The sequence below is a fragment of the Pogona vitticeps genome, chromosome 2 (genome assembly GCF_051106095.1).
Source record: "Pogona vitticeps strain Pit_001003342236 chromosome 2, PviZW2.1, whole genome shotgun sequence".
NCBI lineage: Eukaryota > Metazoa > Chordata > Lepidosauria > Squamata > Agamidae > Pogona > Pogona vitticeps.
Window position 1 is genome coordinate 286,702,056 of NC_135784.1, and position 27,163 is coordinate 286,729,218.

The window sequence follows — 27,163 nt, forward strand, 5'->3', positions numbered from 1 at the left end:
AATTGACACCCCGTTCAAATGTATAGGAGTGGATATTGTGGGACCTTTGCCCAAGGCCACAAAGAGGGGGAACCGGTTCATCCTCACCATTGTGGACCATGCCACGAGGTACCCCGAAGCCATACCCTTGACTAACATTGAAACTAACACAGTGGCAGATGCCTTGGTGGGGTATATGTCCAGGATGGGATTTGCATCAGAAATAATCACAGATTTGGGCGCATCGTTTACATCGAAGCTCATGAAACGGTTATGGCAAATCTGTGGAATTAAACACAAGGAAACCACTGCCTATCACCCTGAAAGTAATGGGTTAACGGAGAAGTTCAATGGGACTCTGATGCGCATGATTAGGGCTTACTTGGCAGAGAATCCAAACAATTGGGACCAGAAGCTGCAATCCCTTTTGTTTGCTTATCGATCAGTGCCACAAGCCAGTACCGGGTTCAGTCCGTTTGAACTTTTGTTTGGGAGAAGGGTGAAAGGGCCACTTGATTTAATCAAACAAAATTGGGAGCAGATCACCCAGGATGACCCACAAGACGTTGTGACATATATAGACTCTTTAATGAATGACCTGAAGAGAAACCTAGGGCTAGCAGCAGAAAACCTGCAAGCTCAGAAGGTCAGAAAGAAAACCTGGTATGACCAGAAAGCCAGGGAGAGGCACTTTAACCCAGGGGAGGAAGTGCTTTGGCCTAGGCCCTGCAAAGAGAACAAACTGCAGCTGGGTAGCCCAGAAATAAAATACTTGGGTCACATAGTAGGGGGAGGAGTGATCAAACCCCTAGAGGCCAAGATAGAAGCCGTTCGTGATTGGCCCAGACCCAACACCAAGAAAAAAGTCAAATCATTTCTTGGGTTGGTGGGCTACTACAGAAAGTTCATCCCGAGGTTTAGCGAGATAGCGACTCCGCTGACCGATCTGACGCGGAAGAAGACTGATGACCGCATCCCGTGGACCAGCGACTGTGAGGAGGCGTTCCGGAGGTTGAAGGAGGCGCTCATCAATTATCCAGTGCTGCGTGCTCCAGACTTCGACCGGGAGTTCATCATCTACACCGATGCGTCTAACAGCGCGGTAGGAGCAGTTCTTTGCCAGGAGGATGAAAATGGTGACCAGCATCCAGTGTCCTACCTGAGTAGGAAACTCCAGAAAGGTGAGAGACATTTGGCAACCGTGGAAAAGGAGTGCCTGGCCATAGTCTACACGATTCAGAAGGCCAAGCCTTACATCTGGGGAAGACATTTTATTCTGTGCACTGACCACTCACCACTGCAGTGGTTAAAGACAATGAAAACCCACAATAGTAAACTTATGAGGTGGGCTTTAAACCTGCAAGACTATGACTTTGAAGTGAAGATGGTCAGAGGGTCAATGAACTGTGTTGCTGACGCATTGTCAAGAAGACCCGAAGAATGAAGACGGCGAAGAAACATGGACTATGTATATTTTGGTGACCAAAAGTTAAATGTACTTGTTTATTAAACATGTTTGGTTTGTATTAATAAATGTGTCTTAATGTATTGTAAATGTTAATGTTTAAATGCCTAATTGATATGTTTAACTTAGAGTGTAAGTATGAGTAAGTATGGGATTGTATGTTATTGTATAACTGTTTTTGTGTGTTTTGGATCCTGGTTGTTTTTTGGAGAAAAGCACTTTAGCTTTCCCCCTACAAAACAACTTATAAAGAGGGGAGGTGTTACATACAGCACTGATGGTACCTGTCTGTCATGGGTTTGGAGGGAAAGTTCCATCCTATGGGGAGTGGAAGGCGGGACATCAGGAGGAGGGGCTGTACTGTATATATATGTGGAGCTTGTGTGGAGAAGTTAGGAGAAGCTGGAGTGGGAGTCTGTGTGTCAGACAGGGTACAACTGTGTGTCAGTCAGTACCTACCTGATAGGTTCAGGTTTCTTTATAGGTAGCCAGAACTGATAGGTTCAGGGTCTGTGCTTTACTTTAAAGTGTTCTGTGTGAACCAAACTATTATATGTATATGATTGAGACTACGCCACGTTACAGTATCTTATTTACTTGATCTTTTTATTTACCCTGTTTGTTATTTAAATAAACCTTGTTCTTTTATTTGTTAAAATCCATTCCTGGTCTGTGTGACTCCTTATAGGGAATGGTTGGTGGCAGCTTAATTAGAGTGTGGCATACTCCAGTAGGTCTGGGGTTGTCACAGTATCTACTACCTCTGAGCAGTCCGGGCAATACCTGTCAAGCTTGGCTCAGCCCATCACTGACTGCAGTGCCTTCTGCCCCAGCAAACACAGTGGGCACCAGCCACCAGTGCTTAACTCTTTCCCAGTTCAAGGTTTTTAATACTCTAATTGCATGAAAACAGTGAAATCCCCCTTTCTACAGAGTTGAAAGCCCCATAAAGTACCACTTAGAATTCAGCAGGCATGGAAGTGGGAATCTCTCAGAAGGCAGAGAAACAAGTAGAAAGGGCATTGAATTTATATTCTCTCTGTTGCTTGTTCCGTCAGTTTGATTCCTCTCAAAAATGTTTTTCTCTTTTAAAAACTGAAACAGAACAAAAGTTGTCAGGAGGACATACTAAAATGAAGTGAGCTTTTTTTAAAAAAATAACAATATTCTAGGTATGCTCCCTACTCTGGTTGCCAAACACCAAAGAAATTGTTACTGGACAAGGCCATCCACAAAATATGATGAATGTTTGGAAATATCCTGTTCTTTCAAATACAGCAGGACTTCATGGTAAGCATGTTGATAACTACAGTGTGTTTGTTGGTTTACATGTTTGCAACATATTTCTGTCTGTGTGGCGAGCTTATTTTCAGCTTTGGACATTTTTTTTCAAGAAATACAGTGAAGACAGCATTAGAATAGCTCTGAATAGCTTTTGTGTTAACCACAGACTTGGGATATCAGATATTATCTTGAAAACTGAATTAGAATGGTTCTTGTATAAATCTCAGCATTGAGGTATTAGATATTTCCCTCAGAACAACAAATGTAAAAGGAACACAATATATACTTTGCTACTCTTGTCAAAACTACTAAGTAAGGTCTTAATCTAAAACTCTGTAGAAGGAAACACAACCTTTAATATTTTCTTTTCTATTAAGTTGGGAATTTGGAGTATGTACTTTCAATTGCAATAAGGCATAGAACCAAAATGGCTTAAAATCAATACGTTTAAATGCCATCTATTCTGTAGAAGATTCATAAAGATATATTGACATTGTGGGCTGGGCTAGGAAAAATTACAGGCCAGAACCCTTTTGGCAATTTGCATGTACATGAGTGAAATAGCATAAATTACACCAGCAAATTGCTGCTAAACAAGATGCCAGTTGTTTATCAACTTATGGTTAGTCTGATTGCTCTATTAACCTTGTGGTGCCTGAAACACAAAGTCCTTTTTTTGCTTTTATGCTGAGAACTATAAGATTAATTCAGGGCAAGACACAAGTCAGAGATTTCAAAATCGTACCAGATTGACATAAGGTGGATGGTTGCATTTGAATTAAAAGCAGCAAATTCACAACAATGAATTGTTTTAATTGAAAGTGGAGTCTGCTTTTTTTTGTTTGAGTTTTTGAAGATACTATACCTCGTGCATTTACCTCAGAAACAGAATGCTGTGGTCATTTTCCATAAGTGCTTGGTACACCTTTCCTGTCGGTTTCACACCTTTGCTTGTTTGAAAAAAAAAAAAAAAAAACAAAGAGGATGGGTGGGGAAAAAATCCCAATCTGTTATCTTAGAAAGATTAGTTCTGCAGTTCATGCGTCATGATGCAGACAGTTATGCACAGTAAGTTTAAAAAGCGACTCCCCCTGTAAATAGTCAAACCATCCCAAGTATTAAGAGGGAATGTTGGATACGACCAACTTTGTGATGTGAAGAGGTGTGGTCAGAAGATGAGGTTATGAAGAAGGCTTGCTGCGTTTGTTGAATTCCTTGTTTAGGTATTCTTTGATTTGATTAAAAGAAAGAAATTATAGCCACACTTTCAAGGAAGCTGCTTAATTGACATAATGACTAGAATCCTAAATGGATTTGAGGAAGATAAGTGGAGAAAAGCACGAACAAGCACACCTATTTTGCTTGCTGTCCTCTCACAGTCCTCCATTTTCTTTAATCATGATAATGGTTGAATGATGGAAGACAAGCCAGAAGGGAAAAACTGCTGTATGCAGTTATTCTCAACAGCATTTTGGTCAATGGGTGTTCTCCAGAGAAATTATTTGAAGAACCAGATGACAGAAGCTTGTGGTTATTAGAGGATGAGCACACACACCCCAAGACAATGGGCCATTAGTGAACCTAGGGGATACATTTACATAAAGAGAGACCATGTGCATGTATTGTGTGAACCTGTCTTCAGATATTTGTTGGTTTATTTAAAGCAGTGGTTCCCAACCTTGGGTCCCCAGATGTTCTTGGATTAAAACTCCTAGAAGCCTTCACCACTAGTAGTGCTGGTCAGGATTTCTAGGAGTTGTAGTCCTAGAACATCTAGGGGCCTATGGTTGGGAACCATTGGTTTGAAGCATTTAAACAAATGCTTTAGTCAAACTAAATACCTTATAAAGTTTTGTAGCATGACTGTCTTTACTCTTAGGCTTACTATCTAAATTTATGACATAGCATATAGTGAATCAGGGATAGAAAACGAAGAGAGGGAAGGGAAATTGAGTTCTTATGATGACCAGCTAGATGGAGACATGTTGGAAAATGAAAGTAGAGGAGGAACCAAAGTCAGCTGGTTTTAGCAAGATGGTGGAACAGCCCCGCTCCTTTTCATTTCCTCTGTTCCTCAGCCTGTTAGAATGGCTGTTTTTTTTCTGAGCATTTTGTATATGATAGTCCCTGTGGGGTGGGTTACTGGTTAAAATCCCAGGGTGTTGGGTTCCTGTTTCCACATAAGAGCTGGCCTGATAGTCTGTTAGGTTGCACTGCTTCTCAGCCTTGGGCATCCAGATGGTCATGGGCTACAACTCCCAGAAATCCTGGCCAGCACAGCTAGTGGTGAAAGCTTCTGGGAGTTTTAATCCAAGAACATCTGGGGACCCAAAGTTGGGAACCACTGCTTTAGGGCAATTATTGCCATTAAGCAAAGAGAGGCAGTTCTAGTAGGTTTGGGGCATTATGAAAGGATAGCAAATTGTTAGTTATTGAATTTATAATGATTTGTGGTATCCTGTTGGTGTTTGTGTGAGGTTTGTATAATTTGTTGTGGCTAATTTTGGCTAATTGACAAGGGCGCATCTCAGTTGCAGTAAGTAAGATGAGGGGCCAGAGATGCTTATGTGTATGGGGGTGGGTGGGTGGGAAGCAATTTGAGAGCACCAAGAGGAAATATGTGCATTGACTGAGAGCACTTTGGAGGTGTAGAGCCTCTCTTGGGGCCCTGATGTGGGGTAGGAAGCTTTGGTCTCTTAGAAAGGCTTCTCTACCACAGCTTGGAAAAATTACTTTCTGGATTACTATTCCCTGATTCCTCAAATCAGAATGGCAGGATTCTGGTAGCTATAAGCCCCAAAAGGAACATATCCAAGTTATGTTCTTTGCCGCCTTTTATTTCTTATTTATATGTACTGTATAAGAAGAACAACAATAACAATGTGCCATCATGTCAGTTCTTGACTTGCAGCTACCCTTTCCAAGGTTTACTACGTATAGATTAGTCAGGTCAATGAGTGGGGACAGCAGGGCTGTTTGGCTCTGGCCTCACCTCCTGGGAGATGAGGCTCACCTAAAACTAAAGCTCAAGTAAAAGTATACTGTCAAACATTCTATAAATAAAGGAATTTTTACATGACATTATTTATATTGTTTTTAAAACAATTTTTCCCAAGCAAGGATGGGGTCTAACAATGTGAAATGGCCCAGACCTCATTTGAGCTCTTGGAGAAAAGATTCTGAATTGTTTATCATTCCCATCTTTTGGGGGTTCCCTGGAACTGTGCAGCTGTCCCAAGGCCACACAGGCTGGCTCTTCCCCCAGCAGGCACAGGGAGGAATCAAACTCCCAACTCCTGCCTCCCCAGCTGGGTACCAAGTATTACCTACTTTTTCTTTTTGAAAATTTGTACATAATCAAATATTTCCCAAATCTCCACAATCCATTATTCTGTCTCATCCAGAGGAAACCTGTAGCATTGCCCTGAAACGTCACTACACAGGAAAGCCGACATTCATCAAAATACTGAACTTGTGTGTATTGTTCATTTAAAAACTATGTTCTATCAAATTGATTGGATCTTATGGGGACACTTGCCAGAGTATCCTACCTCAAAAGTACTCTGAAATGGTTTACCATTTCCTTCCTTCACTAGAGGCATTCAAGAAAAACTTAGACAACCACCTGGCAGACATCCTTTGATTTGTATTCCTGCATTGAGCAGGGAGTTGGACTCGGTGGATTTATAGGCCCTTTCCAACTTCATAATTCTATGATAGCGCTGTGGGACTATGCAGAATAACCAGAGTTACACAGGAGGCATTGTGTACTTATGCTAAACTAGACCTTACGATGGGTGGTTTTCAAAGAGGCAGCCATATTAATCTGTTTCCACATGTATAATGAAACAAAACAAAAACATGGCAGCTTCTTAAAGAGATTCATTTCATGGATTCTGGTCCACTTCCGTAGACACATGAAGAGAACTGTTTAACAACAGTTTTATATGGACTGTATACGTTGTGGGTTGTGGGTGTTGTGCCTGCCTGACTACATTTTTGATGCCTTTCTCCTGATGGTGGTGGGGTTTCAAGGCACACATTGTCAACAGGAATGAAAAGAAATTTTTTTGCCCGTTAAAAAGCTATTAAACATGGCAATACTGTATTAAAACATGCATCTAAAAACAAATTTTAAAGTGTAAATACAGTACAGTGGTGCCTCGCTTAACGTTTGCTTCGTTTAACGTTTTTTTCGCTTAACGTTTATTTTTTCAGAGGCAGATTGTGCTTCGTATAACGTTTTTCCCTATGGGCGATTTTCGCATAGCGTTTTTGGGACCATGCTTCGCTTAACGTTTTTGGTTTTAGGTCCCCTGCTTCGCTTAACGTTTTTTTTTGTTTTCAATTTAAAAAGTGTCTTAGAAGGGTCCAAAACTGTTCTAAATGCTTGGATTCGTTAGAGGACCCCTTAAGTCATGTGCAAACCTGATTTGGCTTTGATCTGACGTTTCGTTAATTTTTTGTGAATTTTTGTTTTTTGGCCCATAGGAACCAATGGACCTGTCAAAATCTGACAGCTCCATGCTTTCCTATGGGGGAGAAAACAATTTACAAAAAATTAACGAAAGTTCAGATCAAAGCCAAATCAGGTTTGCACACAACTTAGGGGGTCCTCTAACGAACCCAAGAATTTACAACAGTTGCTGAGTCTTCATTAATTTTTTGTGAATTTTTTCTTCCCCCATAGGAAATAATGGAGCTGTCAGATTTTGACAGCTGTCAAAAGTTGGGGGAAAAAAATTCACCATTAATTAACGAAAAGTCAGATCAAAGCCAAATTAACTTTTGCATCCGTTTTAGAGGGTGCAGAAGCTAATCCAAGCATTTAAAACCATTTTTGACCCTTTTATGACACACTTAATTTTGCAAAAATTGACTTCGCAAAGCCATTGAAACCTATTGAGTCAGCTACAATACATTCCAATGGAGGATACATTGTATCGTTTAACGATGTTTCCTATGGGTTTTTTCGCTTAAGGATGGCAATCCGTGCCTATTGGAACGGATTAACCGGTTTCCAATGCATCTCTATGGGAAATGGTGTTTCGCATAAAGTTTTTTTCGCATAAGGTTTTTTTTTTTGGAACCAATTAAAAACGTTATGCGAGGCACCACTGTATATATAAAAGCATCAAACATAGCACATCTAACTATGTTACTAATAACTAATGAATTTTGGGAATGTCGATTATATAAATATCCTGGCTATTGCTAGACTGATTAATTGTCTGCCAGGCAAATAAGTCTTGCCTTTGAAGTGCACATTCTGATTCTGAGGCTGGAGTAAGTAACTTGTTTTTCTTTTCATCTTGCTTTTTTAATATACATTGTGACAGATAGCGCCTTTTGAAAATGTCAGTTTCTTAGCCGTGTATCCAACTGGAGCATCTATTTGTTATTTCACCTCTATATTATTTTTCTCCCTTCTTACCTGCCCTCTTCCATGCCTAGGACACAAAGGAAGGGTTTTGCAGATGGCATTGAGCCCTGATGGAAACAGGATCTTTACAGCTGCAGCTGACAAGACAGCCTGTGTATGGAAGTATCCCATGTAAGCAAACATAGTATTGCTTTCAGTAGGAAAATTGTTCCTGCTAATAAGGATGTATTATTTCTGTTGGCTACTCTTTAATTATATAATACTGCACCACGCATACAATATATATTGAAAAATATGGAAGCAAAGTATAAACTTTGTGACATGTTAAGCCTTCTACTATTATAAAATTTTCCTAATGCATCCAATGGACCCATTTTTACAGTCTTTCTGCAAGCAGGCAAAGACTATTTTCTTCATGCAGGCTTTTCCATAGTGACTGGTAAGCTGAGAGGTTTTTTTTTTTAAAAAAAATGTTATGCTCTGTTGCTTTTAAATGGGTTTTGATACTGATTTTATTTACCATTTTTAATACAATGCCTGTTTAATTATTTTTAAGATTTGTATAATTACTATTTTTAGCTTTTAAATATTGTCTTTTTATCGATGTAAGCTGCCTTGGGTCCTTCTGAGGAGAAAGGTGGGAAATACCGTAAATAAACACATACATACATACATACATACATACATACATACATACATACATACATACATACATACATACATACATACATACATACATACATACATACATACATACATACATACATACATACATACATACATACCATGTTTCCCCCAAAATAAGACCTAACCTAAAAATAAGCCCTAGTATGATTTTTCAGGATGCTCATAATATAAGCCCTACACCAAAAATAAGCCCCAGTCAAGTTAAACCCTGCCCTCCACCCTTGTGCAGCAACCAGAAGATGGCATGACTATATTTGAATAAATGTAAATTGTTGTACATGAAAAAAATAAAACATCCCCTGAAAATAAGCCCTAATGCGTTTTGGGAGCAAAAATTAATATGAGACCCTGTCTTATTTTTGGGGAAACACAGTACATACATGCATTATGTTCTAAATCCAAGAGAAGACATTCAGAATGATAAGGCCAGTGGCCTAGGTTTGGAGCAAAGAGCACGTACTGTTACGTACAGAACTTTGTCCGTGCCACACTATCTCAGAATCCATCACCATTGTTGTACTGCTGGGACGTTTTTTCTCATATTCAGCTGAAATCTAGATTTTTGTAATTTGAGCTCATTATTACGCGTCCTACACTGTGAAATGATTGAGAACAGATCATGCCCCTCCTCTGTATGACAGCCTTTCATGTATTTGAACAGTGATATTGTATCTTCTCACAGTCGTTGTTTCTCAAGGCTTAACATGTCAGTTCTTTCAGCCTTCCTCCTAGGTCTTGGTTTCCAGTCCCCTAATAATCCTTGTTGCCTTCCTTTGAATTTGTTCCAGTTTATTGACATCTTTCTTAACAGTGTGGTGTCTAGAACTGGACACAGTACTCAAGAGGAGGCTTAACCAGTTCCAAATAGAGGGTAACTAGTATTTCATGGGATTTGGAGACTGCATGCAGCCTGAAATAGCATTCTGAAGGAAATTAACCCTGAGTGCTCACTGGAAGGACAGATCCTGAAGCTGAGGTTCCAGTATTTTGGGCATCTCATGAGAACTGAACACTCCCTGAAAAAGACCCTGATGTTGGGAAAGTGTAAAGGCAGACGACAGAGGACGAGATGGTTGGACAGTGTCATTGAAGCTATCAACATGAATTTTACCAAACTCCGGGAGGCAGTGGAAGATAGGAGGGCCTGGTGTGCTCTGGTCCATGAGGTCATGAAGAGTCGGATACAAATTAATGACTAAACAGCAACAAAATAGCATTTGCATTTTTTGCAGCTACATTGCACTGCTGGCTCATATTTAGCTTGTGGTCACAGTTCAAAGATCCTTCACACATGTAGTATAACTGAGCTAAGTATCTCCCATCTTCTAACTGTGCATTTGTCACCCTTCCCTGGTGTAAAACATCCCACTTATCTCTCTTACCTTTTATTCTGTTGTTTTCAGCCTAGTGTTTGAGTCTATCAAGATCTTTTTGTTTCTGTCTTCCCAGATACTAGCTGTTCCACCCAATTTTGTGCCATCTGAAAAATAAATACAACTCCCAGAATTCTCCCAGCCTAACATGACCACTGGCTATGATGACTGGAGGATTCTGGGAGTTGCTGGGTAAACATTGGGGCTCTTTTTCTCAGAAATATCACACCCTTTACCTCAGAGCTTTGATTCATAAATGTAAAGCGAGGAAAGACACCCCCAGCCCAGCTTGTTTTGCTTAATCCGAGTGCTGGTAGAACCTTAAGCACAAAGTATGTCCAAGTTTAAAACAAGCTAATTGAAGCCTAATTTGCACTGATCTTTTGTCTTAGAGAGTAACCCAAGCAAATTAAAAAAGAACCACAAGATTCTTTTCTAAAATTAGTTAATCTCAGTCTCTTTCAGGTGGGAGGGAATTAATGATGTCACTAGCTATGACTGAGCGCCACATTCCAAAAGAAGATGCTCACATGTATGCAAATCACCCACAGGATTATGTCTCATATGCTTTAGCCTGTAGGATTGCAGTATGTCAGATACCTTTTAGGGTGAAGGTCAATAAATTTTCCAGCACCACACCTGATTCATGGGCACCGTACATATGATGAGATCCTCCTTGCAGGAGTCAAGGAGTCAACTGTAAAGCCAACAGATTGAATACCGGAATTTAAGAAGATGGGATTTCCAGTCCCAGCTAAGCATTAAAACTTATAAAAAAAATTCTCTCCTACATCAGTGAGAATAAAAATTGTAATTCAGTTGTATAAATAAATGAGATGAGCATAAACTAAATAACATGCTAAGAAAGACAGAAAAGTTTCATTGTGGAATATCGGGGTGCGGGTGTGAGGTAAAAATCAGTGTGAATTAGTGTTATTTGTTATGATTCCTTGTATCCAGGAGAGATGGTCTTTTGTGAGCCGAGTATAGACACCAGGGTATCTGTTGTCACCACATGTTTTAACAAAGGAGATGATGCCTTTTTGTTCTTCATTGCATATCAAAGGACCACCAGAGTCACCCTGGAGGAAAAGGAAACAAAAGGCTATGTTGTTATATTCAAGGAAACTGATATGCTGAATCATAGCGCCACAACAATGAACAAGATATGGGAGGGGGGGAATCAGCTTTTTCTGTTACTGATTTTGACCAATTTTTAATTAAAGCAACTCATGCAGTACAGCTCTCCACAATTGCTATTCAGTAGCAATGCATTCAACACATTTTAGGAGGCTGAAATGAATGAAAAGACTTCTGGGTAATAATTACAGGTCTGAAAATAGAGAAAATATAATTTTAAAAAATCCAGAACACAACTCTATGCACATTTACTGAGAAGAAACACCTACATAACTTAGTAGAGTTTGCTCTAAAATAAAATTACTAAGGATTTCAAGCCTGCATGGCAACCCTACACATGTTCACAGTTGCATTGTGTTTAGTTGGGCTTAACTCCTAGCAGGGTGGACTAAGATTGCTGCTCTTATGGTTGTTGTAGATTTTTTGGGCTGTTTGGCTGTGTTCTGAAGGTTGTTCTTCCTAATGTTTCGCCAGTCTCTGTGGCCGGCATCTTCAGAGGACATGAGTTGGAACTCTGCCTGTGCCATGAAAGCCTTCGAGAATACATTGCTGTCCTCACATTGCAATTCATAAAGAATATCATTAAGATGTTTGTGTAAATCCATATATGTTAAGATGTGCATGTTTAGTTGTGATTTGTGTTTTATTGCATATTAAAGTTGAGTGAAGGCTCACAAGGTTGCTAAACAGAGACTTTTAAAAAAAATCCTATATAAGTCAGGTGGAAAGAAAAATTGTAAGATAGTTTTACTTTACTTAACTTTTAAAACATTCTTAAAACAGTTTTTTTGACATTTTTAAAGCTCAGTATCCAGACTGAACTGAAAGAGGGAAGGTGGACAAAACCCATGAATTTTTCTCTCAGAAGGGTATGAGTCAAAAAGAAAATCTCTGGGGTCAAAATAGCTCAAGCCTGCAGAATATCTTTGTCACTGAACCCCTTTGTTTGAAATGGTTGTGGAAATATCCTCCTGTCTTTAACACGGGCCTGGGAACGGTAGCATATTTACCTCAACCTGGGGTCAAAGAAGTTAATTCAAGACCCACTTCCTTCCTCTTGGTCATGCAACCAGGAAGGAGAAAGAAACGCTATTTTCTCCTTTCTTCTCTGAATGAGACCTTAAAATCAATTTCCTGGATCCAGTGAGGCACTTTGACACGAGACCTTTGCTTTGCTTTATGTTTTTTTTAATAAATTCTGTGACAAAGGATAAAAAAAGCTCCTCAAGCCAAGGCCATTCAGGATAGTTTGCCACCTGAGGCAGAACTGCAATAACTGTCTGTCCTGCAAAGGTCAAAGTGCCCAGCACCAAAAACCAGCAAAGTTAATTTGGCCAAGGATTTAGGAAAATCCTTCAAGCACTTCTCCCCATGACTATGAGTAAAATATGTCAACAATAAAATAAATAATTGTCCATGTCTTGCACTTTCATGACACTCAAATCTGCCACCTAAAACTCTTAAATCTCTCAGGTAGAAACCTGTTGAAGATCAAAAAAGTGCTACACCTCCACAAGTATAGCATTCCATGTGCAGTTCTAAAGGCCCAATATTGCCCTGTTCAAAGCATCAAGGTGTTCTACTTGTGCAAGGGGACTAGTGAATATCCCTCCCTTATACAACAGGAAAAGACCCCGTGTGCAAAAAATATGTATGTGGATAAAAACAAACAGGATTTTGGTCCTAGCTACTACAATATAGCAGCTCACCACAATTTAAAGAAGCTGGGATTTCTCAAAACACCCACAAACAAAGCTGCCCCAGCAATGGAGTTGAATTCCTAGGTGTGCTGGACAAGATGCCAAGTTCAGATTATTATCTCACATTGTTACTATCACAGGGATTGTTTTTGAGCAATGTATGAAAAAAATTCCTCTAAGCTATCACAAACAGCTTTTATTAAATTGCAAGTGGTCCCACCCTTCAAGCTAAAAGAAGGTTTGGTGAAATAAAATATATTCAAACTTAATTGTATCCTCTGCCAATTCATAAATATACTAATATTATTTAATTCGTTGTCATAGGTGAGCAGCCCTCGTGGGAATTCGGTGTGAGAGAATCAGTGCTTAAAATAACTCTTACCCAACATTTATCCATCCCTCCTTTCTTCTCACCAGCACACACCATGTTTATTCTCACAAGGTGAGAATTATAATGATTCTTGTCATTGCAGATTCTTCTGTCAATGATGGTGACATTATCTTCACGCAGGGTATCAGATCCCCTATTTTTATGAACAGTTCCCCATCCAGCTATTATACAGTGGGTTCCTGGCTTGATGTCATCAGAAGTTTTGGGAAGTGGAATGGGTTTTATACTTGGCTTGATCCTTCTCCTTGTTTGAATCTGAAGGAATTACAAAAAGAAGCAATTGGTAGTGATGAAAGAATAGCCAGTCATAGATTTTGGTGTGTGGCCTGCAACTCTTGATTTTCTTTTATATATTTGTAATGGACAAGAGTGACTGAGACAGCTCCCTAATCCAGCCTATACTTGTAGCAGGACCAAATCTGCACATTTCTTACCCATTCATTTGGACCATCTGCTCTACCTCCAAATTGCAGATTCCCTTCTGCAGGAATTCTCTTTGAATATGAACTTCTATATACAGTGGTGCCTCACATAACGTTTTTAATTGGTTCCAAAAAAAAAACCTTATGCGAAAAAAACTTTATGCGAAACACCATTTCCCATAGGAATGCATTGGAAACCAGTTAATCCGTTCCAATAGGCACGGATTGGCGTCCTTAAGCGAAAAAACCCATAGAAAACATTGTTAAACGATACAATGTTTCCTCCATTGGAATGTATTGAAGCCGACTCAATACATTTCAGTGGCTTTGCGAAGTCAATTTTTGCAAATTTAAGTGTGTCATAAAAGGGTCAAAAATGGTTTTAAATGCTTGGATTAGCTTCTGCACCCTCTAAAACGGATGCAAAAGTTAATTTGGCTTTGATCTGACTTTTCGTTAATTTATGCTGAATTTTCCCCCCCAACTTTTGACAGCTGTCAAAATCTGACAGCTCCATTGTTTCCTATGGGGGAGAAAAAAATTCACAAAAAATTAACGAAAAGTCAGATCAACGCCAAATTAAGTATGCACACATTTTAGAAGGTGCACTAACGATTCCAAGCATTTAAAACCGTTTTTCAACATGTTAAGACACTTTTGTAATTGAAAAAATGAACATCGTTAAGTGAAGCAGGGGACCTAAAACCAAAAACGTTAAGCGAAGCATGGTCCCAAAATCGCTATGTGAAAATCGTCCATAGGGAAAAACGTTATACGAAGCACAATCTGACTCTGAAAAAATAAACGTTAAGCGAAAAAAACGTTAAACGAAGCAAACGTTATGCGAGGCACCACTGTAAATCCAATAGGTATGCAGTCTCTGTCATGCGGCTGATTTCTGTTCATTACAAGAATAATTGGGCACATGATCTGGGCCTACTCATGATGGAGTTCATGCATGCAGGCTATATAGGTATGGGGAAATCCTACCAGGTTGACAGGAAGGATAAATGTTGTTTGTTCCACACGATCCACTCGTGGGTCAGATTGAGGACAGGTATAGAAACAGAACTTGTCCACTTACAGAATTTAGTACTAAAACTGTGATAATGGTTAGTATTTTAATAGGATTTGTTTGTTTTTTTAAGTGATGAATTTAAGGAGGGTATTGATCTATGAGGAACGTGGTGGCGCTGCGGGTTAAACCGCAGAAGCCTCTGTGCTGCAAGATTAGAAGACCTGTAGTTGTAAGATCGAATCCACGTGACAGAGTGAGCTCCCGTTGCTAGTCCCAGCTCCCACCAACATAGCGGTTTGAAAGCATGCAAATGCAAGTAGATAAATAGGTACCACCACAGTGGGAAGGTAACGGCGTTCCGTGTCTAGTCGTGCTGGCCACATGATCACAGGAGATTGTCTTCGGACAAAATGCTAGCTTTATGGGTTGGAAACGGAGAGGAGCACTGCCCCCTAGAGTCAGACACAACTGGACAAATTGTCAAGGGGAACCTTTACCTTTACCTATTGATCTATGAGCCATGTTTGTTGCAGTAACTCCTAAAGTTCAGAAGCAATATAATTTTCTTAACATATACAAAAGTAGAAAAAGATGGCCACTTCATCGTCAAAGTGCCCTTGGCTATACACTTCCAAAGACAAAGCTCTGTGAAGTTTAGAATTCTTGACTAAGTGGAGACTGGTGTGATCCAGTGTTCTTAATTTCTCATTTTAAAAAATAGCATAAATCCTTTCACTGGCTTATGTATACTGAAAATGAAAACCTTTTTTGAGGTGGAGTTTGGCAAGTAGCCCCTAAAGAAACACTTTTAACAGGGGCTTCTGGGGCAGAAGCTCACTAGTAGTATTTACATATACCTGTCAGCTATAACAGCCACTTAATACATTTTTTACTGCATAAACAGCAGCTCGGAAAGGTCTCAGTGTGGCTGCAGGGCTCCCATTTTTCACCTTCAAATAGCTGCATAGTGCAGGTGTATCAAAAGTTGGTAATGTACTCCACATCTGATCCATGCTCCACTTTACTTTCACATTAAGGAAACTTCTTAGAGTTTCCCAGAATATTTCTTGAGTTATCCAGACAGAACTTGTCAGGAACAATGCCCCTGAAAAGCCTATGAGTTGAAAAGAGAGTTTAGGATGATTATAAATATTTGGGAAAGTACAGACCCAACATATTTTAATGGCTGGGGTGAAGGAGAACACTGTGCCTTCCTGCATTCTATGTACATAAGCCAGGCCGAATTGCTGTTAAATAGTACTTCAAAACTGGCAACAGGATAGCATGTCCCACCATATGAGGGAAAGAGGAGGCTAGTGCAGGAGGTAAAAGATGGATGACGCAGCTTGCATCTTGCTGTCCTCCAAAAGAACAGAATAGCAAAAGGCTGTCACTGTCACCAAAATCTGCCTCCTGAAGTTGTTTCCTCACTCTGGCTAATTTTAGGTCTGCCCTTGGTAAGTGCTCTGGACAGATCAAGTAGCAGAGAGGCAAACTTTCAGTTCGCAGAATTAAATTCTTACCTGCATATAAAAACAAGGTTCAACATAATTATTAGAAGCTATAGAGTTTGGCCAGTTCACAAAAAGACCTTCTTGTGTGCAACTGAGTGAACCCAGATCTAACTGGGTGGATGGTTGGTGATGTGTTTGGAACTTCTCAGTAACACTACCCAGATTATAGAATTTCTTACTTTGGAGAGCAGAATATCCCTTTGTGTGTCCAGTTGAGGGCACAGACTAGACCTTTCTTTGACTTCTGTTTGACCCCATGTTGTTTGATGCTGTCTTCTGATCATCCTAGTGTTATTGTTTATTGATTTTGATTTATTACTTTATTGTCTTAATGTTTTCATTAAATTGCATCCTGTTTTTCAGGCTACATGATCAAAGTAGTCAAAGATTCACAGAATGTGAAAGACTGACATAAGGAAATTAACAAATCTGAATGTTACTGACATGACAATGTTAAGACTGCTCTAGATTTTCCATTTAAACTATTTCAGCTGCAGGGAGCTTTAATGGTAAAATGTACTATTTAAATGATGATAAGGACACTCTCACAGCACATGCCAAATTAGATTTTGTGCCTCATGTCTCCTTTGAAAATTTACCTGCAAAAGCATAATGTCATTTTCAAGTGTCTTTCGGTTAAACCCTGGGTAAGAAAATATTTTAGTAATGTTAGCGATGTGTTTTTCTTTCTCTCTCTTAGTTCGTGATTTTGCTCCAAGAATAATGTATGCCTTTTCATCCCTGGAAAGATAAACAGCACAAATAAATCAACCACATTCATAGTTGCTTTCTGTTATTCTGAAAGTTTGAATTTACACACTTTGACCAATGTTTTACAGACTATATGACTTTACAAGGCCAAAGTTGGGCTATGTAGCATAAATGTCATTTTCAAAGAGAGCTTTTAGCTCCTTTCTCTCTATGGAAGGGAATATGGACTTACATGTACTCTCTTCGGAGCCCATGTCAAAACTAAGGATGCATCAGATTGTGATAAAAGATCACATTTGATCACACTAGAAAGAGTTGCTTCTCTAGGAGCTAGCTTCCTTGAAGTGATCCTTCCATCCATGCAGGAATTGCTCCAGCGTGCTGCCGCCAAAAGAATAGCCCCACCACTAGACCAAAACAAGTCCAGTTTGGGCACCGAGCTGGTTCACCATCTCCCATGTATTGTGTGATTACTTTGCGCCACGAAGCAGTCAAAAATGCAAGCTGTTTCCCCATAGTTCTCACTATGGTCCAATAAAAGTAACAAATTTAACATTAGAGTATTAAGTCTACCATATTGTTTTTTAGTTCCGAGAAGCATTATTCATAGACCCTCAACAACAGCACACACTAGATATCTTTGCAAGACTGACTATGAGCCCAGAGAGAATGCAGTGTTTAAGATATACTGCTTTTGGCAACTTAAGTAAAATGAAGCTACAGAAACAGATGATTTTATGTGACAGCTGGGAATGCAAGTATGTCTTTGTAAATTTGGCCCTTCTAAGGATATTAATAGTCTTGATCCACCTTGGGCCCCACCATGGGAGAAAAGCACATACATCCTGCACATGCACACATACTCTCACACATCCATTACCTCCTTTCCACATTGTCTTGTTCTTGTAAGACATCTCTCAATATCTTATACTGAACTGAACTCTTACTGTTTCTCACCCATAATGGGATTTTAAAAAAGAATCCCATTTGATAAGTTACATAGGTTTTATTTACGCAGTTAACCTTCTTAAATTCTATGGTAGGTAGACATTTGGTACTAGGAGCTCACACTAGAAAGCAAATGTCAATAACTTTCCTAATGGACTTCCCTCAAATGTCCTTGAGAAGGGAAAACTTCAATAAAAGCATGCATATTTCTCAAAACTTACGGAAAACATTGGGCTGCTGTTAAAGCCCAGTTCTCTTTGATTAAGGTTCCTGCACACAAGAACTTTCTTCTTCTGAAGAGAGCAGCCATATATGGTCTTGAAGGCGAACTTGTCTCTTCCTTTTCAATTATCTCTTCATATTAACCGGCAAGAAATAAGACATTCAAGTGAGGTTGGGTCATTTGGACCATATGCACAGAGTGCTGTGGGTTAATTAATGAGAAATAGTGTAATCGTGTAAATACCCAATAAATTGGCTTTGGTATGGTTGCTTCCATAAGATTTGACATGGTTATAAAGGGTCATTGTACAGTACTAATTTTATTTATTTGTTTTGTTTCATTTATAGGCCCCTTTTTTCCTGATAAGTTGTATAGCAGTTGATGATTAAAGTCAGCTGTACTAAAAGGGAGCATATTTCAAGTAGAATTTGGCAATTGTGAAGTGTTATGAATAGCGTAATGAAACTTGCCTTAGTGGGTTTCTTATTCCCATCACATTCTGGATGTCAATCTAGCAGAAATGAGAGACATGTTTTATATGTATAATAATCCTTTTGATATTTATTCATTTATTTTATGGTGTAAGCCACCTAATGTGGTCGTAATTGACCAGATAGGCGGGATATAAACAAACAAACAAACAAACAAACAAACAAATAAATAAAAAAAATATAATTGTGGAACATCTAGTGGTTGTCATGGGAATTAAGAAATAATACCCCTAGCAATGAAGCCAGAGTCCCGCAGGGCAGATGTCCCGAAGAACCTGCTAGGACTCAGACCAATTGTATTAGTTCTATTTTGCTCTGTTCGTAGGAGTGTTAGGCAGTGGGATTGTTGGTTTGCTGAAAATATCCCTCATGTGTTGGGGTCAGCTAAGAGAACCAATGTGACAAGGACTGAGGAGCATAGAACTGAGGTAAATTTGTTTCAGATCTTTGCTCAATTATTAAACTGACCATATTGCCTTGAGCTTGTTGTAATGGGAGACTGTGAGAGGCTCATTGTAGCCAGCACCACGAACAGGCCATATGAGCTCACCTGGCACCCTCTGGAAGGCCTGTTGGACCCAGATGATATTGGATATCAGGTGGGTACTGGGAATGGTCAGACCACCCAGAAGAGAGAAGCAGCTGTTGGTGAATATGGACCATATCTGTGCCAGGTTGTGTGAGCAGGTCTGGGCTGTGTGAGTAGGCATGGACTATTATGATAGAGATGGAGGAGGTGAAGAAGTAAAAAGGGCAGGAGTCACATGAGGCTGGAATGGAGGAATCAGGACAGGAAGTGTACTTGTTTGTTATAGTACACCCATATCGCGGAGGAGCTTCTTGAGTGTATCCTGGAAAAGATGACGGGCAAGTTCTCCTTCATCACTGCTGACTGCTCCAACCCCAACACCCACCACTGAGAATGCCTGCAGCAGCAGCATGCAAGCTTGACCCAGCACCTGGATGAGCATCTGGAGGGTGGTATAAGTCCTCCTTGAAGGGGGCCAGGGGACACTGACTAGAGCAAGGACTTTTGATGGCCCCAGTGAGGTCAACTGGGAGCCATGAAGAAACTAAGATTGCAGGGTAGCCAGATAACTTGGCTCAGTTTTCTGAAGATGGGTGGGTGGGGGATAGGGGATTGCTGGTGATGAAATCAAGACTAAAGCCTTCCCAATAAAATTGGAGTTACTTCAACTTTCCAGTGGGGAACCTATGGATACTCACACAGGGGAGAGGGTGCATGCAACCACAACTCTTGGTGCAGGCAGCAGCACTCACAAAGATTGTAACCTTAAGCCAAACATTAGGTTCAGAATAAACATTTACCTCAGTAGCAGCAGGGGAAAGAGATTAATTCCATCATATACGTATCTACTCTGTTCTCATTAATTCTTAGCTTCTTGCAGCTAATGCAGTTCACAATTTAAAAATCTTGCTTATTGGTTATAAAAATAGATTTAATTTCATCTCAACTCGAGCTCATAGTGCTCACGGATTCTGATTTACGGTAGGTGATGTGGGTTGAGTACAAAAGAGTAGATCATATCTTGTGGGATTGTCTAAAAATATAGTGAGAAACCAGTACCTTTCTTTAATCTCCTGGTGAGTAAAGGTATTATGGCTAGTAAATTGAAGAGTATATTGAGGTTATGTGCCATCAAGTTGCAACTGACTTCTAGCAACCCTAGTACAGCTTTCAAGGTAAATGAAATATTTAAGGGTTTACCAGTTCCATTCCTCCAATGAATTTACGTGGCTGAGCGGGGATTCAAACCCAGGCTCCCCGACTCCTTGTCAGTCACTCTATCCATTATACCACACTGGGTATCTGGGGAATATATTACAGGATCATAATTTAAGCAATGCAGCCTTAGGTATTGTTACATACAGCACTGATGTTACCTGTCTGTCATGGGTTTGGAGGGAAAGTTCCATCCTATGGGGAGTGGAAGGCGGGACATCAGGAGGAGGGGCTGTACTGTATATATATGTGGAGCGTGTGTGGAGAAGCTGAGTAGAAGAAGCAGCAGCTGGGAAGAAGAAGCTGGTGTGGGAGTCTGTGTGTCAGACAGGGTACTACTGTGTGTCAGTCAGTACCAACCTGATAGGTTCAGGTGTCTGTTGGTTAGCCAGAACTGATAGGTTCAGGGTCTGTGCTTCAAGTTAAGTGTTCTGTGTGAACTAAACTGTGTGCATGTATGAATGAGACTAAGCCACGTTACTATATCTTATTCACCTGATCATTTTATTTTCCCTGTGTGTTGTTTTAAATAAACCTTATTCTTTTATTTGTTGAAAATCCATCCCTGGTCTGTGTGACTTCTTAAAGGGAATGGTTGGTGGCAGCTTAGTGTAACGTGTGGCATATCCCAGTAGGTCTGGGTTTGTCACATTGATTGGTGTCCAGCGTGTGGGATACGACTGGTCCAGTTGTCCAGTGGTCCAGCAAAGCCTTGGCAAGTGTGCCCAGAGCAAGGGGGGTCTAGTCAGGGACAATCTGAGAGCGCGTAGGTAATCTTCTAGGCTTACCTCACGGGGGGGTAAGCTAGTAGAAGAACGTGTAACCTCAGATTGGGGGCTAGATTAGGGAGCTCTGAGGCAGCCTGTTTTGGCGGGAAAAAAGCTGAGGCAAAATTGTAAAGTAGAAGTGATTTAGCCTGCCTGCTGAGAGGCCCAGCAGAGGGGGGTAGACTCTAGCTCACAACTGTTGCAAGTTAGTGCTGAAGGACAGCAGCAATCTATAGAGAAAGCTGGTTCTGAGGCAAAAGAAAAAAAAAAGTGGTCGCTTTATTTTGAGGCTTGACTTTTGAAAGCAGCCTGTTCTGGGGGGGGGGGGATTATGCCCTTGACTCGAAGCCAAATGGCAGAAATGGGTGAAGTGAAAGACCCCCAGGTTGACCAAGGTTCTGAGGATGAATTTGGCTCAGTGCAAGGTGACAGCACGGGAGAACAGAACCCAGAACTCAGAAAATTGCTCATAGCCCAACAGCATGAACTGAGGATGAGGCAATTTGAAGTGGAGGAAAGGTTAGAGAGAGAAAAAATGGAGGAAAGGGAAAGAGAGAAACAGAGACATTTCGAATTAGAGAGAGAGAGAATGGAAAAGGAGGAAAGGTTAGAGAGAGAGAAAATTGCTCTGGAAAAAGAAAGGATGGCGTTTGAATTAAGAAAATTGGAAATGATGAACCAGAACAATAATAACAATAGGGATTCTGAGGGAGGCCAATTGTCTAAAGCTGACCTGAAGAAATTCCCTGTGTACCACAAGGGAGGTTGTCCTGAGGTGTTCTTTTCCCTAGTGGAAAGAGCGTTTGTGGACTTCTCAGTGAGGGAAACTGAGAAGATGACCATCATGTGATCTTTAATCAGTGGTAGCCTTGCTGAAGTTTATTCAGAGATGCCACAGGAACTGATGAAAGATTTCGCAGAGTTTAAAAAACTGGTGTTTGCAAGACATGGGATAAATGCGGAACAGCTGAGGCAAAGATTCAGGTCAATCACCAAGAAACCAGAGCAGACTTTTACCCAAGTGGGGGCCCAATTGGTGAGGCTGCTAGAGAAATGGCTATCTCAGGAGGGGACAGAGACCTTTCAGCAGCTCAAAGACTTGATAGCGCTGGAACAGTTCTATTCAGTCCTGCATGGGGAACTGAAATTCCAGGTGAGGGAAAGGAAACCGAAATCTGTGGCAGAAGCAGCCGAGATCGCAGATTTTATTTCCCAAATAAGAAAGCCCTTGGGTGAGGGGAAAGCGATGGGGAAACCTAAAGAAACCTACAGCAAGTACTCTCAGGGACCAGGGAAAAACCAGCAAGGGGGAGGGGCCCATGGTGAAGGGAAGCCCTCAGACATGAAACCAAGACCTCAGATTTTGGAGGGAAAACCAAAACAAGATGAGAAAGACTCAAAATATAGCAGAAAATGTTATTTCTGTCAGGGAAAGGGCCATCTAATCTCAGAGTGTGAGAAATTAAAGCAGCTAAAAGGAATTGTGCCTCAGGATTCGAGTGGAACCAAGCCAAAAGCTGTGTTCTGTGTCCAGAAAGAGCAAGGCTCATTGTCACTGAGGGAGCCTGTTGCCATGGCTACTCAATCTGGAACAGTGACATCTGCTGATCAGGCTGAGGAAAATGGTCCTCTTGTAGAGGTCAGGCGCTGCCTACTGGTGAGAACAGATTCTCAGTTGTTTGAAACAGCAGGGGTGGACGTAGGAATACTTCACCATCAGTATCGGGGGCTGCGGGACACTTGTTCCCAGGTGACCCTGTGCCATCCAGATATTATTCCTAGGGAATATATAATCCCAAATGAGAGCATGAAGGTGGCAGGGATTGAGGGGCAGGTGATCTCACTGCCAGTAGCGGAGGTACCTGTGAACTTTCAAGGCTGGAGGGGAGTTTGGCGGCTAGCAATTTCATCGATTCTGCCAGCAGCCGTGCTCGTGGGAAATGTCCTGGCTGAACATGTGAAACGGGTGCTAGTGATTACACGTTCACAAGCCACCACGGGGACAGTTCAGGGGGGTAATGATGAGCCAGAGACGGAAGCAGAGGGGAGTTCAGAAGCTGTGGTGGAAACCTTGACCACAGACAGCCGATTTGGCCAAGAGCAAAAGGCAGACGCCACTCTCCAAAAGTGTTTTGAACAGGTGACTGACGCCCAGCTAACACCTGAAACCCCAGTGAGATTTCTAGAGAAAAAGGGGATTTTGTATAGAGAGACCCTGAGGAATATCTCAAAAGGGGGAGATGGGATCCGAAGTCAGCTAGTGGTACCTGAGAAGTATCGCCCCATGATCTTACAAAGGGGGCACTCTGACATGTTTGCTGCACACTTAGGGGTGAACAAAACACAGCAGAGAATCACACAGAATTTTTACTGGCCTGACATAGGGAAGCAGATCAGGGAGTTCTGTAAACAATGTGATGTGTGTCAAAGGCAGGGGAATAACCGCGACAGGACCAAAGCAAAGTTGTGCCCTTTGCCTGTGATTGACACTCCGTTCAAATGCATAGGGGTGGATATTGTGGGATCTTTGCCCAAGGCCACAAAGAGGGGGAACAGGTTCATTCTCACCATTGTGGACCATGCCACGAGGTACCCTGAAGCCATACCCTTGACTAACATTGAAACTAACACAGTGGCAGATGCCTTGGTGGGGTATATGTCCAGGATGGGATTTGCCTCAGAAATAATCACAGATTTGGGCGCATCGTTCACATCGAAGCTCATGAAACGGTTATGGCAAATCTGTGGAATTAAGCACAAGGAAAACACTGCCTATCACCCTGAAAGTAATGGGTTAACTGAGAAGTTCAATGGGACTCTAATGCGCATGATTAGGGCTTACTTGGCAGAGAATCCAAACAATTGGGACCAGAAGCTGCAATCCCTTTTGTTTGCTTATCGATCAGTGCCACAAGCCAGTACCGGGTTCAGTCCGTTTGAACTTTTATTTGGGAGAAGGGTGAGAGGGCCCCTTGATTTGATCAAACAAAATTGGGAGCAAATCACCCAGGATGACCCACAAGACGTTGTGACATACATAGACACCTTGATGAATGACCTAAAGAGAAACCTAGAACTGGCAGCAGAAAACCTGCAAGCTCAGAAGGTCAGACAGAAAACATGGTATGACCACAAAGCTAGAGAGAGGCACTTTGACCCAGGGGAGGAAGTGCTTTGGCTTAGGCCCTGCAGAGAGAACAAACTGCAGCTCAAATGGGCAGGACCATATAGGGTCATTTCCAAGATGTCAGACCTGAACTACCTTATAGAGCAGGAGGAGAACCAAGCAAGGAGGGTGGTTCATGTGAATGCCCTAAAACCCTACTACAGAGGGGAACAGAGGGTTTTATTTGCGATAAAAGCAGCTGAGAGTGAGGAAGCTGAATTACCCTTCTGGGAGGGTAGAGGGGAAGTAAAATACAACCCAGAGGAGGTAAAGATCAGTCCTGCACTCACCCAAGACCAGCAGCAAGAACTAAAAATGCTGCTCATTAAATATCAACAGGTGTTTTCCAACAAGCCGGGGATAGTGAAGGGAGTGATGCATCGGATCCACACAGGGGATGCACCCCCGCAGGCAGTATCCCCATACCGAGTAACGGGACCCTATAGGGACAAGGTGCGGAAGGAGCTGGACGAGATGCTTAGGGAAAACATAATCGTCCCCTCTTCTAGTCCTTGGTCCTCTCCGATAGTCCTTGTGGACAAGCCTGATGGGAGCATTAGGGTTTGTGTTGATTACAGGAAATTAAACCGCGTAACCACTCCTGATGCCTACCCAATGCCCAGGCTAGACAACCTGATTGAAACCATAGGGGGTTGTCGGTTCATCTCATCATTGGACCTGGTAAAGGGATATTGGCAATTAAGAATTGATCCCAGGGATCAAGAAAAGACCGCCTTTTGCAGCCCTTTTGGTCTCTATGAGTTTCGAGTCCTGAGCTTTGGTCTCAGAAATGCACCAGCCACATTCCAAAGGCTGATGGACCAGACCTTGGCAGGGCTCAGTGACTTTACTGTGGCCTACATTGACGACATAGGGATCTTCAGTAATACCTGGGAAGATCACCTGAAACACCTGGAGTTAGTGCTGCAGAGGTTAAGTGCAGCAGGGCTAACAGTAAAGGCGAGCAAGTGTCAGCTGGGTAGCCCAGAAATAAAATACTTGGGTCACATAGTAGGGGGAGGAGTGATAAAACCCCTAGAGGCTAAGTTAGAAGCAGTTCGTGATTGGCCCAGACCCAACACCAAGAAAAAAGTCAAATCATTTCTTGGGTTGGTGGGCTACTACAGAAAGTTCATCCCGAGGTTTAGCGAGATTGCGGCTCCGCTGACCGATCTGACGAGGAAGAAGACTGATGACTGCATCCCGTGGACCAGCGACTGTGAGGAGGCGTTCCAGAGGTTGAAGCAGGCGCTAATCAACTATCCAGTGCTGCGTGCTCCAGACTTCGACCGGGAGTTCATCATCTACACCGATGCGTCTAACAGTGGGGTAGGAGCAGTTCTTTGCCAGGAGGATGAGAATGGTGACCAGCATCCAGTGTCCTACCTGAGTAGGAAACTCCAGAAAGGTGAGAGACATTTGGCAACCGTGGAGAAGGAGTGTCTGGCCATAGTCTACGCGATCCAGAAGGCCAAGCCTTACATCTGGGGAAGACATTTTGTTCTGTGCACTGACCATTCACCACTGCAATGGTTAAAGACAATGAAAACCCACAATAGTAAACTTATGAGGTGGGCTTTAAACCTGCAAGACTATGACTTTGAAGTGAAGGTGGTCAGAGGGTCAGTGAACTGTGTTGCTGACGCCTTGTCAAGAAGACCTGAAGAATGAAGACGGCGAAAGAAACATGGACTATGTATATATATTGATGACAAAGAGTTAAATGTACCTGTTTTTTGAACTTGGTTTGTATGAATAAAGGTAAATTGATGTATTGTAAATGGTAAATGTTTAACTTAGAATGTAAGTATAAGTAAGTATGGTATTGTATGTATAACTGTTTTTGTGTGTTTTAACCAGGTTGTTTTTTTGGAGAAAAGCACGTTAGCTTTCCCCCTACAAAACAACTTATAAAGAGGGGAGGTGTTACATACAGCACTGATGTTACCTGTCTGTCATGGGTTTGGAGGGAAAGTTCCATCCTATGGGGAGTGGAAGGCGGGACATCAGGAGGAGGGGCTGTTCTATATATATATGTGGAGCGTGTGTGGAGAAGCTGAGTAGAAGAAGCAGCAGCTGGGAAGAAGAAGCTGGTGTGGGAGTCTGTGTGTCAGACAGGGTACTACTGTGTGTCAGTCAGTACCAACCTGATAGGTTCAGGTGTCTGTTGGTTAGCCAGAACTGATAGGTTCAGGGTCTGTGCTTCAAGTTAAGTGTTCTGTGTGAACTAAACTGTGTGCATGTATGAATGAGACTAAGCCACGTTACTATATCTTATTCACCTGATCATTTTATTTTCCCTGTGTGTTGTTTTAAATAAACCTTATTCTTTTATTTGTTGAAAATCCATCCCTGGTCTGTGTGACTTCTTAAAGGGAATGGTTGGTGGCAGCTTAGTGTAACGTGTGGCATATCCCAGTAGGTCTGGGTTTGTCACAGGTATATTATGGTCTTGTATGTGTTCCGGTAATTTAGTAAATCATTTAGAGTTAGCCCCCTTATTTTTCATTTATGCTCTTTTCTTTCTCTCTTTTTATTTATTTATTTATTGGATTTCTATCCCGCCCATCTAGAACAAAGGTCTACTCTGGGCAGTTTACAAATTTAAAAAACAGTGAAACCAAAAACATATACAGTGGTGCCTCGCTTAATGAGGATAATCCATTCCAGCGAAATCGCTGTAGAGCGAAATAAAAAATCCCATTGAAACGCATTGAAAACCCATTCAATGCATCCCAATGGGCTGAAAATTCACCG

General features: G+C 41.4%; 2 protein-coding genes across 3 annotated transcripts in view; one reads left to right on the plus strand and one right to left on the minus strand.

Annotated features, from left to right (window-relative positions):
- Positions 1–13,848, plus strand: part of CDC20B (cell division cycle 20B) — a 49,013-nt gene extending 35,165 nt beyond the window's left edge. Inside the window, exons 10-12 of one of the 2 annotated variants that reach the window (XM_078384432.1) lie at positions 2,617–2,734; positions 8,183–8,282; positions 13,485–13,848. In XM_078384432.1, coding sequence (XP_078240558.1) covers positions 2,617–2,734; positions 8,183–8,282; positions 13,485–13,500 — 234 coding nt within the window. In that variant the 3' untranslated portion in view covers positions 13,501–13,848. The other variant, XM_072992764.2, reaches the window with a different exon arrangement.
- On the minus strand, positions 10,749–18,346 carry LOC110085404 (granzyme A). The gene is made up of 4 exons (XM_020805568.3): positions 18,237–18,346; positions 16,956–17,097; positions 13,394–13,657; positions 10,749–11,253 (listed from the first exon to the last, which is right to left on the minus strand). Exons 1-4 carry the CDS (start codon positions 18,323–18,325, stop codon positions 11,089–11,091), a joined length of 660 nt encoding a protein of 219 aa, XP_020661227.3. The 5' UTR covers positions 18,326–18,346; the 3' UTR covers positions 10,749–11,088.
- Between the last annotated feature and the right edge of the window lie 8,817 nt (positions 18,347–27,163).

What these genes read in the sequence shown, in the direction of transcription:
- LOC110085404 (XM_020805568.3), bottom strand. Translation starts at nt 18,325, where the DNA reads ATGGCTGCTCTCTTCAGAAGAAGAAAGTTCTTGTGTGCAGGAACCTTA. An exon ending in ACAGCAGCCCAATGTTTTCC is followed by an intron (nt 17,098 to 18,236) that starts GTAAGTTTTGAG and finishes TTATCTTTCCAG; the next exon opens with GGATGAAAAGGCATACATTA. An exon ending in ATGACATTATGCTTTTGCAG is followed by an intron (nt 13,658 to 16,955) that starts GTAAATTTTCAA and finishes TAATTCCTTCAG; the next exon opens with ATTCAAACAAGGAGAAGGAT.